Source organism: Aplidium turbinatum, chromosome 8, assembly GCF_918807975.1.
Source record: "Aplidium turbinatum chromosome 8, kaAplTurb1.1, whole genome shotgun sequence".
NCBI lineage: Eukaryota > Metazoa > Chordata > Ascidiacea > Aplousobranchia > Polyclinidae > Aplidium > Aplidium turbinatum.
The window spans coordinates 19,514,193-19,526,685 of NC_137479.1; the positions used below are offsets into that span (position 1 = coordinate 19,514,193).

General features: G+C 37.2%; 1 protein-coding gene across 2 annotated transcripts; it reads left to right on the top strand.

Moving 5' to 3' along the window:
- The first annotated feature begins 1,557 nt into the window (after positions 1–1,557).
- LOC145775993 (uncharacterized) lies at positions 1,558–9,634 on the top strand. 2 transcript variants are annotated; one of them, XM_082587402.1, is made up of 4 exons: positions 1,558–1,870; positions 5,351–5,502; positions 7,682–7,842; positions 9,461–9,634. In XM_082587402.1, the coding sequence occupies exons 1-4, from the start codon at positions 1,620–1,622 to the stop codon at positions 9,611–9,613; spliced, it is 717 nt and encodes a 238-aa protein (XP_082443528.1). In that variant the 5' UTR covers positions 1,558–1,619; the 3' UTR covers positions 9,614–9,634. The 2 variants fall into 2 exon arrangements, with proteins under 2 accessions (XP_082443528.1, XP_082443529.1); XM_082587403.1 differs by having other exon boundaries at positions 5,351–5,481.
- The last annotated feature ends 2,859 nt before the right edge of the window (positions 9,635–12,493 follow it).

Genomic DNA, 12,493 nt, shown 5'->3' on the forward strand with positions numbered 1-12,493 from the left:
CATAACACAACTTCGTCAATGTCATTAATTGTCATAAGTGGGTGGCAACTCGCAACTTCAACAGATTTTTCCAAATGTGTTGCTTCGAAATTTCAAAAACATTTCTTGCCGTTTGGAGACGCTATAATAGGCTACTAAAGGTTTTCCAAATTGTTTTCCTTAGACCACTAGTGGTCCGTGTGTGACGACTATGGGCTACAAGTGGTCAAGAACGATGTGATAAAAAAAATAAAAAAATAATTTCAAATATATGCAGGTATTGTAGCCTACAGCATGCTAGCGACGTGCACTGTTAAAGATGATTAGCCTACTAGGCTACAGTGATTCAGTATAAGCTGTTGCAATCGTAGGTTAATTGTTTAAACTTTAAGATAAGGAGGCTATTTTTTTTTCATTCCACGTCCAATTCTAATAACAGCATTCGTATTCATTCATTCATTTGTCGGCTGCATTGTCGAGTGGTAAAAGCCCTGGAACGACGTTCGAAAGGGCGCCGGTTTGACACCGCGCAAGAGCATGCGGCTGTGTCTTTGATAAGACACTTAAAGACATGCCTGAAGGTGGTTACGAAGATTGGCTTTCTTGCCTTCCCGTCCACTTAATCTAAATCTTCATTCCCCGGGCGTAAGCCTGGATACGACAAACAAAATTAAACAGCATTTGTAAAGAAACTCCAGACATGAAAAACCAGAATAGGTTAATTATGTAGGCCTACCTATTTGACATGTTTAGGCTACATTTCAGCTCATAAGCCTATTGCTATTAAAACTAGTAGGCTAATAGGTTAATTAATGCCTCTCCTTCTGGTTACGCTACTGTTTTTTTCCACGGCCAACATGTGTGAGTCAGCGTTTTTGTAGCCTATTAGCCAAGGTGAAGACAAAATACGCTTTCAGACTTAACGTAGATTCTGACTTTGCCTACCACAAATAGCTCTGAGAATGGATACATTGTGTGATAAGAACATTATCCGTCCAACTGAAGACGCAGCCTAACCGTTTCAGTTTTGTTGATAAATGTTTTTTGTTTTTTTCTTTGAAAACCGAAGGTGAAACTCATATTCGAATGCTCCCTTCAGTGTTATTTTTCGTTTTGAACTGTGATCCTTCCACGCTATAGTTGGGGGTGGAAAGAATATCGCGACAAATGAATGGGTTCCACAAAAGAAGATTCACCATCATATAGGCCTATGGATGGTGGTCAGTGGCCCAAAACATTTTGGGAAACCCTCTGATTTATGCCACATTGTCGTTGGAACGCGTATTGCAACCGGACCAAAGTTTAAACTTAAGTTATTATTCTATTTCGGTCTTCAACACGTGATAACCTCAGCGTTTTATCTCTTCTATTTAATGTGCCTCTGCTGTGTTTGACATGTGTAGTTTTTCGCTGTGATGTTAAAAAAAAACGACTGAATTGAACTTAATTGTAGCCAATGCAACCACCTTAAAATGAAACTTTAAAAACTGTTTATTAGTTAAACATGCGTCACAATAAATAAATAAAATTGAATTATATTGGCTTAACTATTTTTTTTATAGGCCTGCGGTTGTAAAAATACACCAGCCATAAGAAATAAAAAACGCTGCCCCTGAAATTCAGGTGATAGGCATAGCACAATGCCAAGATATTGCAGATTAAAATCAACAATGTTTCCAACAAGCAATTTTGCTTTTGAAATTTACGAAAGTGGATGTGATTTGATCATTCCTTGGTTGGGAATCGATGCTGGGTCGGACGATAACAATGCTTGGCTTACCTTACTGCTGGACAGTGTAAAAGTGCTTTTTCATCCCAATTCTTACTGGTTTCAAATTGCAATTTTATTTATGACAACAGGAATAGCATTTTTGCTGGGAGTTTATGTAAGGTAAGAATATAAAACAAAGTAGATAGGGCCTAATAGACTATGGTAATAAAACACTTCGTCTAGGGACTAACTTTGTTACATAAAACATAAATGTTCTCACTCAAAACCTATGTAGCCTATAATAGGGTTACCATATTTGAAAAAGCAAAATTCCGGACAGTGCATGACTATTTACATGAGACCATATATATGCGCTACCGAAATGCTAAAGCTGCAAACGTTGTACGATACACATGCTAAAGCGCCAGCTACCGAAATGAAAAGTATTGTCTTCTGTCACGAGCAGAATCTCACACCAGGCAGGGTAAGCACTCTCTAAATATAGCTACGGACCGTCACTGAAAAAATCTCAACTTCAGAGTGAAAAATAATAATGAGAATTAGGTTGTGCCGAAAAAGTAAGAACAGCAATTACATGCTTAAAACAGATTAAAGACACGCTTGTAAGTCAAGTCACTACAAATTTACTCTTTTGACCATGCATATTTTTCTGAAGATCTAATTCTCTTCAATAGGGCCTTGTGTGATTTCAAAAATGAGAAAAATTCACTACAGCACATATGTTTGAAATTATTTTGAAGAGTCAATATGCCTTTCATAGTCGCAACGCTCAACTTGTTTCTTTCTTTAGTCCACTGACTTTGCATCAGTGAAAAGAGTCTCTCTACATTGGCATTGTGGGATGTAAAAGCAAAGAAAAACTGAACAATCCTTAAAATTTCTGAGTGGCATGTGATGTTCGTAGACTGATCGAAATATTTGCACCATTTCTTATGCGTTGGCAATTTAATAAATTCTTCGTCCTGTAGGTAACTTTCCACAAACTGCTTCAAGTTACAGATTTGGTCAAAGCACTTGCATCGTCCACATCAACCCCATTACCAATGAGATATTCCAGGCAAGGCTCTACATCCTTCCAACTTGGTATCTCGTTTAAGGTCATCTATTTGAAACAAGCAAACACTTCCATTGGTTTCATCCATTTGCACAGGTACTCCAAGCATCTCTCATAGAGGTTTGCAACTTCGGAAAGAAAATTGTTACATTCATCTTGTGATTCATCTTCATATCCCTCTTCTCTTTTTTCAACTAAAAGCCTTTTAACTTTCAAGGACATAAAGTTTTCACTCTTCCTTCCACAAGCACCTTATGAACCAGCTCCAAATTTTCTAGCACTTCTGCAACGGAATTGTTTTCTCTCTCAACTACTTGAATACGTCCATGAAACACGGACATTAGTGAGTGCATATGCCAAAGGTATAACTCGCTCATTTCATTCTCAAAGAACCGTTTAATAACTATTGGCGGATGTTTTTGAGACAAAAAGTAGGACTTCAGGGGTGAAAACGTTTCTAACAATCTTGAAATTCCAGGAAACAAGGAGAGCCAGCGAGTCTTGCTATGAGAGAGAAGTCTCTTGTATTCACAATTTACAAATTCACAGTATTCTTTCAGTTGTTGAGTTCTAATTTGTGTAAATAGAAAAATATTGATATTTTCAATATCGATGTTTATTCTTTCAGCCCCATGATGGATACAATTGTTCAAAACGTGTGCTGAACAGCCGACCCCAATCAATGAGGGGTTTAACATTTTCTTCAACTTTGCAAACACATTGTTTCCTTGCTCATTACGCCTAAGTCCTCCAAACATAGTATTGCAGTTGTCTTCTGTAAATGCCACACATTTTTTCAAAAGCATCCTTTTTTCTAAGGTGTCTATTACATAAGTGGCTATTGTGTCGGCAGTCTCGTTTGCCTTGTTTGTAAACTCAATCAATTTTGATTGCAATTCACCTTTCCTCCAGTCAAAATATTGAATAACTATGATATAGCAGAAATAGACTAAAAAATTTGTTCGAGTGAAATAATCACTGCAACGAACCGAATACCTGACGTAAAGTATGTTAAAAAAAAACAAATTATAAACCAAAAAATAAAAATAAATTTAAAAAAATAATAAACCAAAGCGAAAAAAATAAACCAAACGGCTGCAAAAAACAGATTTGGTTTTAAAAAGACTAAAATGGTAACACTGACTTCTAAGTGGTAAACATCATTGATAAGGAAAACGCTTTGTTACATCATAATTCCGTACAACCTTGTAGTTAAAAAAATGCACACGGTACGAAATAACAATGTTCTGGATTGGCAGTAGGGTTGCCAGATTGGGCGCTTTTACGCCCAATTGGGCTACTTTTGATTTCTCCAGGCGCCAAAAATTCGCGTTGGGCGCGCTTTTTTGGTTGGCGCCCAATTGGGCTACTTTTTTTACAAATATAATATAACTTTTTATGTAAAAATTGTATTATGTTTAGGATTTTTACCTAATTCATAGTTATTTCATTGAGGAGTAGCGTTTTTGGAGGCCTCGGTCAGGCAGGGTTACCAATTTGGTAAGTATAAAGATGCTAATTTTTAAAAATGTGCATGTTTAAGCTTTAATATCTGGCAATCCTGGCAACTTAAAGTGATCCAGATTTTCATGAAAATGCAGTGGACATCAGTTCAGCTTGTTTTTATTTCTGACGATCACAACGAAAAACAATATATTTCAAACATAGCAAGGTCTAGAAAAAGGTAGAAGCAACAAAACACGGACGCTATAACGTGCATGACGCCAAAGCAAGACAATCAGTTATGGCATGGTCGCAACACCTTAATAAAGTTTTTACAAATGTAGAAAGATGAGAAAAGAAAGGCTAGTGAATTTTTTTTAACAATTTATATGAGTAAAAAAAAAGATAGTTTCTATGGTAATCGACCAAGGTGGGTTATCAGAACTGTTGATGGTCTTGAGGGGAACACTCTTGATGCGTTAGCTCATCACAAAAAGCAATTAAACCATTTTTTGTGTTGCTTGGTGTGGAAGTTGGAACCGGTACTTGTTTGTAGCTATTTTAACAAACAAGTTGAGTGAATGCATGGTTGCCAATCTGTCTGAAAGATGTGAAGAACTGGAAAAACACTTATAATTTGGGACTGATGATCAAGCGTTCTTGAAGAATTTTGTATAATAGCCTGTTTTTTTGCTTGGGCTCCAATTTGGGCTCTATTTTAGAACCCCAAAAAAAAATTGGGCTACTTTTGGGCTACTTTTTGCATAAGCTTGGGCTCTTTTTTATATTAACCTCTGGCAACCCTAATTGGCAGTGTGCACAGTACGATTGCAGATGCAGTAAAATGAGCTGGCTGAGAAATTTTTCTAGGACACCCCTAATTTACAGGATTATTCCCGCAATTGTAATTCCCCCAAAACGCCCATCATAAAATTCCGGACATTTGAGCATTTTTTTAAACTCCTCCCGGACGCAAAATTTAACCCTAAATTCCGGACATGTCCGGAATTTTCCGGACGGTATGGCAACCCTAGCCTATAAGCTCCAAAACTTATGTACCCCACAAATATAGGCCACAGACATTGACTACCTTTAGCCTATACATTCTATTTAAAACTTATTCATCTATTTTCAACTTGAAGACGGCGTACAATCATTGGGATGCTACGACAAAAAGAAGAATGGATTGATAAAGAAAAAATGCTTCTCAACCAACTTTGGGAAGTTTTGGAAGACAAATTAGAAAACAAAACAAAGCTTCATAAATCTACAGGTTATTTGAGTCAACTAAAAAGTATTGTGACAAACCTAGCCTATTAGAAGTAGAACCCAAGTTAACTCGATTGGCCGACCTACTTCAAGGTCAGACCGGTGATTAAAATGCACCAGTCATCGTTGGTGATTCTTGGACTCTTGGCTGTGTTCAATTTGGTATCTGCAAACCATACAGTCATCAAAATAAGACCATAGCTTTAAGCTGCTGACCAAGCAAGCACATTAGACCTTTGTTTACGGTGTTGTATCAACGCAAAAAAGTGTGACGCAGTTTTCTAGGTTGTAAATACCTCCATTTCAATGTGATCCCCATAAGGATCCTTTCTTTAATGCGATGGCTAGAAGTCACATAACTGCAAATTTGATAGATTTTTTTGCATCAAGTTCACACTAAGTATTCGCAAGTTTAATGTCAACTTTTTTGCAAGTTTAAGTTCGATAATTTTGCATTGATGCCAAATTTGTGTGTAACTAAACATAAATTGTTCACGTCAATGCATGACGACTGACATTTTTCGAGTTTAAAGTTTAATTTTTTAGTTCGACAAAAAAACATCTCTTCAATTGACTGATTGAATTTTTATCCTCGGACTGGGAAAGCTTCTTGCAGAGCTTAATCCTGGCAGGTTTGCATACTTGCAGAGGCTTTGAATCACTGACGCAGGCCCGATCACCGAGATTGACAGAGTGAAGTTTACGATTATTGAAGTCTTGTTGCCGGAGAATTATTCCATTCATTAGATGCCGCTGAAAGGAGAGCAGTCCTTAACGGGCGTAGCTCAAGCGCACACACCGAAAGTCGAACCAGCGCCTCTTGATCTTGAAGCTTCTTCGTTCCAGTAACCCTAACCAACTGAGCTATCGGGGCGAATTTGAACACAAAAAGTAAAGAAAATTAGCCAGACTAGGATTTTTGTATAATTTATAAACAAGGCGTTTTATCGGCCTATTTGGAAATCGGAAGCAACTGAATACATAAAAATTAATTTAACGCTGAAATCAACTAAGAGCACTGTGGAAATCGTTTGAAATAAGAAATTTTATCAAGTTTTCCCATTTGCGTGTGCTTAATTTTTTAAATCTGAATAATTCGCCTATGCAGTGGAGAAACCATTATTAATAAATTATGACTACAGGCTTCTGAATCTGTCTGATTTTATTTATGGTTATGTTTACTCGTGCGGTTGCATCGGAAATAAAGAAGCAACGGCCATGGGTCAACTACTAGTACTAAGTGTGGTAGCTTACGTATTACACAAAAAAACATTAGCTGCTGCCAGATTTGTGGAGAGGATAACTTGGGCTCAGTAGGCTACCAATAAGATTTAAAAAAACATCAGTTGCTTCCAAGGCAGTTAAGAGGAAAATTTGAGCCCGGTAGGTTGCCAATAAGATTCTTAGACTCAAATCAAGACACTTCTAAGTAAAACGCACTGCATCTTAAGAATATGCGGTGGTTTCTTCAGATTACAAGGCCTCTTGAAAAGGTTATGGGCCCCTAAAATATTCCTGGGCCTGGATCCAAAAGTAGGCTACGTCCTGAACAGCCGTTTTAACGCTTATGGCTTCTGCTGGGCCACAAAAGGTAGTCTAGCCAGACTGATAAAAAGGATGCAAAAAACAACGTATAATTAATATTTATTTGCATCAGACAAAGCTGTCCATATCCAAAACAAAGAAATAATACACAAACTGCAAACATCAAACAACAACAACGAAAAACAATAAATAAAACACAAACTGCAAATGCACAAAATCTCACTAAATATGCTATTAACTGTTACAAGTTTACAGACAATGGTACGGTAGTGTTTCAAGTTAGAAGAACTGAAAGTATTCAGAACGATAAAAACAATCAGATGACATGGCAGCCATCAAAACTAAATAATAGCATAGGCGTACATAGAATTATTAAAATTTTATAAAAAATAAAATTTTATCAAAATTTTTGGGAGCAAGCTCCCCAGACCCCCGTAAACATAGCCTATTTGAGTTTTCAGACCCCAATTTCAGATTTTTCATATTTTTTACCATTTTTTGTTGGAACTATTTCACCTTTTCCACATAAGTTAGTATTTTTCTAGATCTGGTCATCGACACAAACAAAATGTTCAAATCAAAGCAGCTTTAAAAAATAAATAAATTTATGTAGATAAAAGATTAATTGTTACACGAATTCATTTTAAATATTATGACAGCTGAATGTGATCAAGAAAAATCAGAACAAGAAACCATGCAGTCACGACTACTGGGATTAGAACGTAACATTCAACTTCTTCAATCAGAACGGGATATGTTAGAAGAAAAACTGAAAGATTGCATTAGCACTTTTGCAACTTTACGAAAATCTTTATGCAAGGCAAGCAGAGGAAGATTAACCTCTTATATTATAGACTACAAGCATTTTTTTTAGCTAACTTATAATAGCTCTAAGTGGTAAATTAAGTTTTAATAAATCTAGCTTAACTGTAGGCCTACCCAGGCTAATTGTAGGGTAGGCTACAGTGTATGTTAGCTAAAGTTCAGATCCCTGGGCGTGTGCTTGAGCAACGCATTTCAGGACTGTTCTCTATTCAGGGACAATTAGTAGATGGAATAGTTCTCCGGGAACAACATTTCAATAACAGGAAATTTCACTCTGCCAATCCCGGCCCTAGGTTAAAATCATCTATAAGTAGGCTAATCTATGCAAAACTACTAGAAATAACCTATCAAGGCTTTGTAAGTGCGAGGATAAAGATTCACAAACCAACCAAATCAACCATTAACGTTTCCCCACAACTAAATTTTCATTCATTAACACTGAACTTTTCATAACTAAACATTTTGTCATTTATTGGTCGTGTAAGATTGTGACAACTAGCAGAATATAATTTAAAATGGTTACAGTTTGTTATCAAGAACATTAACAGACAGTTGCCGGTGGGGTTAATAGCCTACTGCGCTGTACTCTATGAAAAAGTGTGTGTATTTTCAATGAGGCACCAAAAATAATGGTACGTAATAAAAATTAATTTGAAGCTCACTTGCGCTCATATAGGCCCAACATTCAATGTTATTTTTCATTTCTGATGGCGCTAACACGTAGATACTGATAAATACACACAAATTTGGCACCAACAATGTAGGCTAAGTGAGTAAGCTAAGTGTAAGTCACTTGAAACCGACTAAACAAAGTAGCCCAGACAGCCACTTTATCTGGTCCAAATCTTTACCACATGGGGTAGTGGGGTACGGATCTGACCAGATCTTGGCCAGATAAAGTGGCTGTTTGGGAGACTCTTTCGTCCTACCGATAAAATATTCCCATATCCAAGCAAGACCAGTGGGTGTGTAGCGAGAAAGTGCAAAATGTTGAAAGGAAAAAAAACAAACAAACCAAACGTTTATTTCAATAAAAAAACAATGCCATGATTGGATCGAAGCATGAGCGTAATCCTGGAGACCATATTTAAGTTAGGAAAATCAAAAAGTTAGCCCAGCGAGAAACACAGCTTAGGCCTGTAAGGTATCTTGGTTCTGAGTGTAGGGTGCCTTATGCAAAAATTTGCTCATGGAACTAAAACTTTAAAATACAAAGAAAATACATCAGCTGAATAGGCTAATTTTTTTAAACAGACGGATATTTAGTTTGTGAAAAGTTTTAGAAGCATCAATAAGAAAAGCAGAATAAACTGGAGTATGATAATAAACATGATTCTATTTGAATAAGAGTAGCCTACTGATGAAGCCGCCTTTACGGCGGCGAAAGCTCTACCAATAAATTTTTGTAGTTACCAAACCTGGTTGAATTTTTATTGATTATTAAACTGGAGTAGCCTAGAATTATTTAGCCTACATATGACGCCACAAACTTGTTAAAAAAAAACTCCTGTCTGTAGACCACGTGATTAACTTTAAACCCAAACTGATTATTATCGATGGTAAGATACCGTATGTAGCCTATTTGCCGTTATTGCCTGGTTACTTTGTTTTAGAATGGAGGCAAAGGAGAGAGTGTGGAAGTCACAACGTGTATGGAAAAAATTAAAAGTTTACAAAGTCTTATGAAGAAATTGATTGAATCACATCAGCAAGACCACAGCGTCTTTGCAGCAATGTTAGATAAGCAATCATGTCAATGTGAATGATAATCATCATGAATACACAAGTCGGTGACAAATGTCTGATGTATTTGATCTGCTCCACGCTTAAATAGACGATGGTCATGCAATTTGCCAAACTGTAGCAGCTGGCCGGAACAGCTTTTGTTCATCCGTAGCCTAAAGTGACTCATTTTTGTTTATTATTTTAGGCAGCACCTCGACTAGAAAACCGCAAGGTTATTCCTTGCTGCCAGCCCTTTCTCATTATAAATGTGTTCTATTCAGGGATAGCTAAAGAAGGGGATACGAAGCAGGGGCGCCGGAACGATTTTTGACTGGGGGGCAAGATTACGAAAAAAAGGCACTTTTTTTACTAAAAGGCAAATTTTTTGTCAAGTTTTAAGATATAGCGATAATGCTAATCTATCAGCTCACTATGTATTGAGTAATGATAGCATACAAGTGTCCAGTATACAAAGAAGGGCATCATGCTATGTTATAATGATGTAACCTACTGTCAAGCCTTAAAGCAGCCTGCGGCCATGGCCGCTAAGTAGTGCTTAAATGACCGCCGGTGCTACCTCTTCAATCGGCCAAGTTTGGCTGCCGGTCTCTTCTAACCAATTATTTAATTTTGCAATAGAATGGTCGTGGATTAACTGTCGAAAATATGTAGTATCAAAGAATGACGCAAAACTAGGTCAGCGAGTCAGGGCCTCTGAGAGAAATCATGACTGGTCGGGAAACAATATGAAAAGTGGGCCCCAAAGAAATATTTTTCAGCAAAACTACAGGTAACGAATTTGTATCATGCGCGTTGCATCATGTGTCTACAGTGTCTTAAGCCGAACTTGGCTACTTTCCTCATCGTGAAATTGAATTCTTTTAAAGTTTCGATTTTAAACAACATATATATCTAAGTTATATGAAAAAACTTCTTTCAATATAAAAATCAACAAAAATCACTCGACTACACTTGCAGCAAAATTGCCATTGTTGCTCAAAATTTTTTCTTGAAAAAATTGCAGTGAAGTTTTATGATGTGCACATGCACATCTCATACATGATGCCTTTGGCCACGGCCGAAGCAATTCAAAGCAATTCTCTGGCCCCAAATAAAGACACTTCCAAGAAAAATGCACCATATCCAAAGAATGCTTGTGCAAACTCTCTGGTGTTTGGGCAGTGTGGGCGTGTTTGCTGATGAGTTCTTGTCTGTTTATTGTGTGGAATCCTGGAAGAGCCACTTTTGGGTCGGTGATAGTCTGCATCACTGCGTCTGCGTTGGTTCCAGTCATGTTGTGGATCGAAATTGTTATAAATGCTAATTTTAGTATAACCTGTCCTACAGTAGATAGAAGAAAAGTTGTAAACACACAATGCGGGCAATGAAAATAGCTTAACAAAGCATTCAATCCATTCCGAACCTTTTGCAATGCAAAGTTACGGATCACAGCATCAAATAATAAAGATTTTGCAAGGTCTAATTTGATGCACAAAATGCATAAACTGTTCACTCGATTTTGAGTCGTGATGGAGCGTAAACAATTCTTACAAATTTCAATGTGCTAAAACCACGTTTTCAACTCGCAACCGTTGGAGGTACTGGTTTACCTAACAAATTTTCAAAGCAACAAAAATATTTGGAAAAGTGTTTCGAAAGTTGCAATGAATGATTTCCTTGAGTAGATCCAACTCTAGCGCATTTACGCAATGACATCCATAAGCAGAAAATAGGCAAGAAGGTTTTACTTCCTTCAATCTTGCTTGGACACTTTTCTAGATATGTTGGATCCATTATCATATGCCAGGCAAACGCAGTTTTTCATGTCAAGGTACAGTTGGTCAAGCAAACATAATACACGCTTAGCCAAAGCAGCACTAGTTTTCAAGTTAGAACAAGATAAAACGTTCAGTGATATAGAGATCAGCAGGCTTAACAGCAACAGATTTCACGCGTTGAAGCAGTTTAACATAGCCGGACTCAATACAAGAATGATTTGTTCTTGATAAGAAACATCTAAAGTAGCATCTACAATGATCGAAAAATACTTGTAACTACGCATTTCATTCAAATATTTTTAAGTTGATAAATTTTGATTTTAGTAGTAAAAATGGGCCCCCCTCAAAAGTGACAAAACGAAAAACTCCTCGTTTTTCCTTTACAATGTTATGCTAGGGGGGAAAGTAGCCCGACTTCCCCCCCTCTCGGAGCCCCTGCAGCGAGTCATAATCGCCACTGTTGCATTGTGCGGGGATATTTGTTATTGATGGAATATATCCAGCTGCAATCACCAGCGCTGTAAGTCTTGTTTGTGATTCTCGACGTTTATCTTAACAAAGTCTTAATCCGAAGTGCTAATTTACATCGGCTGGCAATATTGTCGTTTTTATGTCGATTCGATGTTGTCGGACATTGAATCGTTGTTAAAAAGGAGAACTAGGTTAGTTGACATCCAAGGGGAAAACATTTTTTGATCATATTTTGCAAAAATTATGCTTCTTTTAGTAATGTCCTTCACATCATTGAAATACTTATTTTATTACCTTGCCGTCATCGTCAACACAATCATGTCGAGCGTTGTTTTTCGTTGCTAAAAAGAATTCTAGGGGAATGGCGAACTTCTTTAAAATCAGCCACATTGGAGACACTCGTGCGAGTGTCGTTAGATGGTCCCGCAGTACTGGATTACAATCCCGATAAAGCAGTTATTGCGCGGTGCGACGATTCTATTGTAGGACGTCGCCCAGGCCCAGACTTCAACAACGCTAAGTGATCATTTTAATATTGTTGCAAGTTTAATTCTATTTACTTGTGCTATCGTTATTTTTATTTTTTATTTTGGCCTCCAAGCACACAGATTTGGCCGCCGAGAAGGAGCTTCCGAAAAAAAACGAGTTTTAAGGCCTGTACTGTGTTGCAAA

What these genes read in the sequence shown, in the direction of transcription:
- LOC145775993 (XM_082587402.1), top strand. Translation starts at nt 1,620, where the DNA reads ATGCCAAGATATTGCAGATTAAAATCAACAATGTTTCCAACAAGCAAT. An exon ending in TTGCTGGGAGTTTATGTAAG is followed by an intron (nt 1,871 to 5,350) that starts GTAAGAATATAA and finishes TTCAACTTGAAG; the next exon opens with ACGGCGTACAATCATTGGGA. An exon ending in TTATTTGAGTCAACTAAAAA is followed by an intron (nt 5,503 to 7,681) that starts GTATTGTGACAA and finishes ATATTATGACAG; the next exon opens with CTGAATGTGATCAAGAAAAA.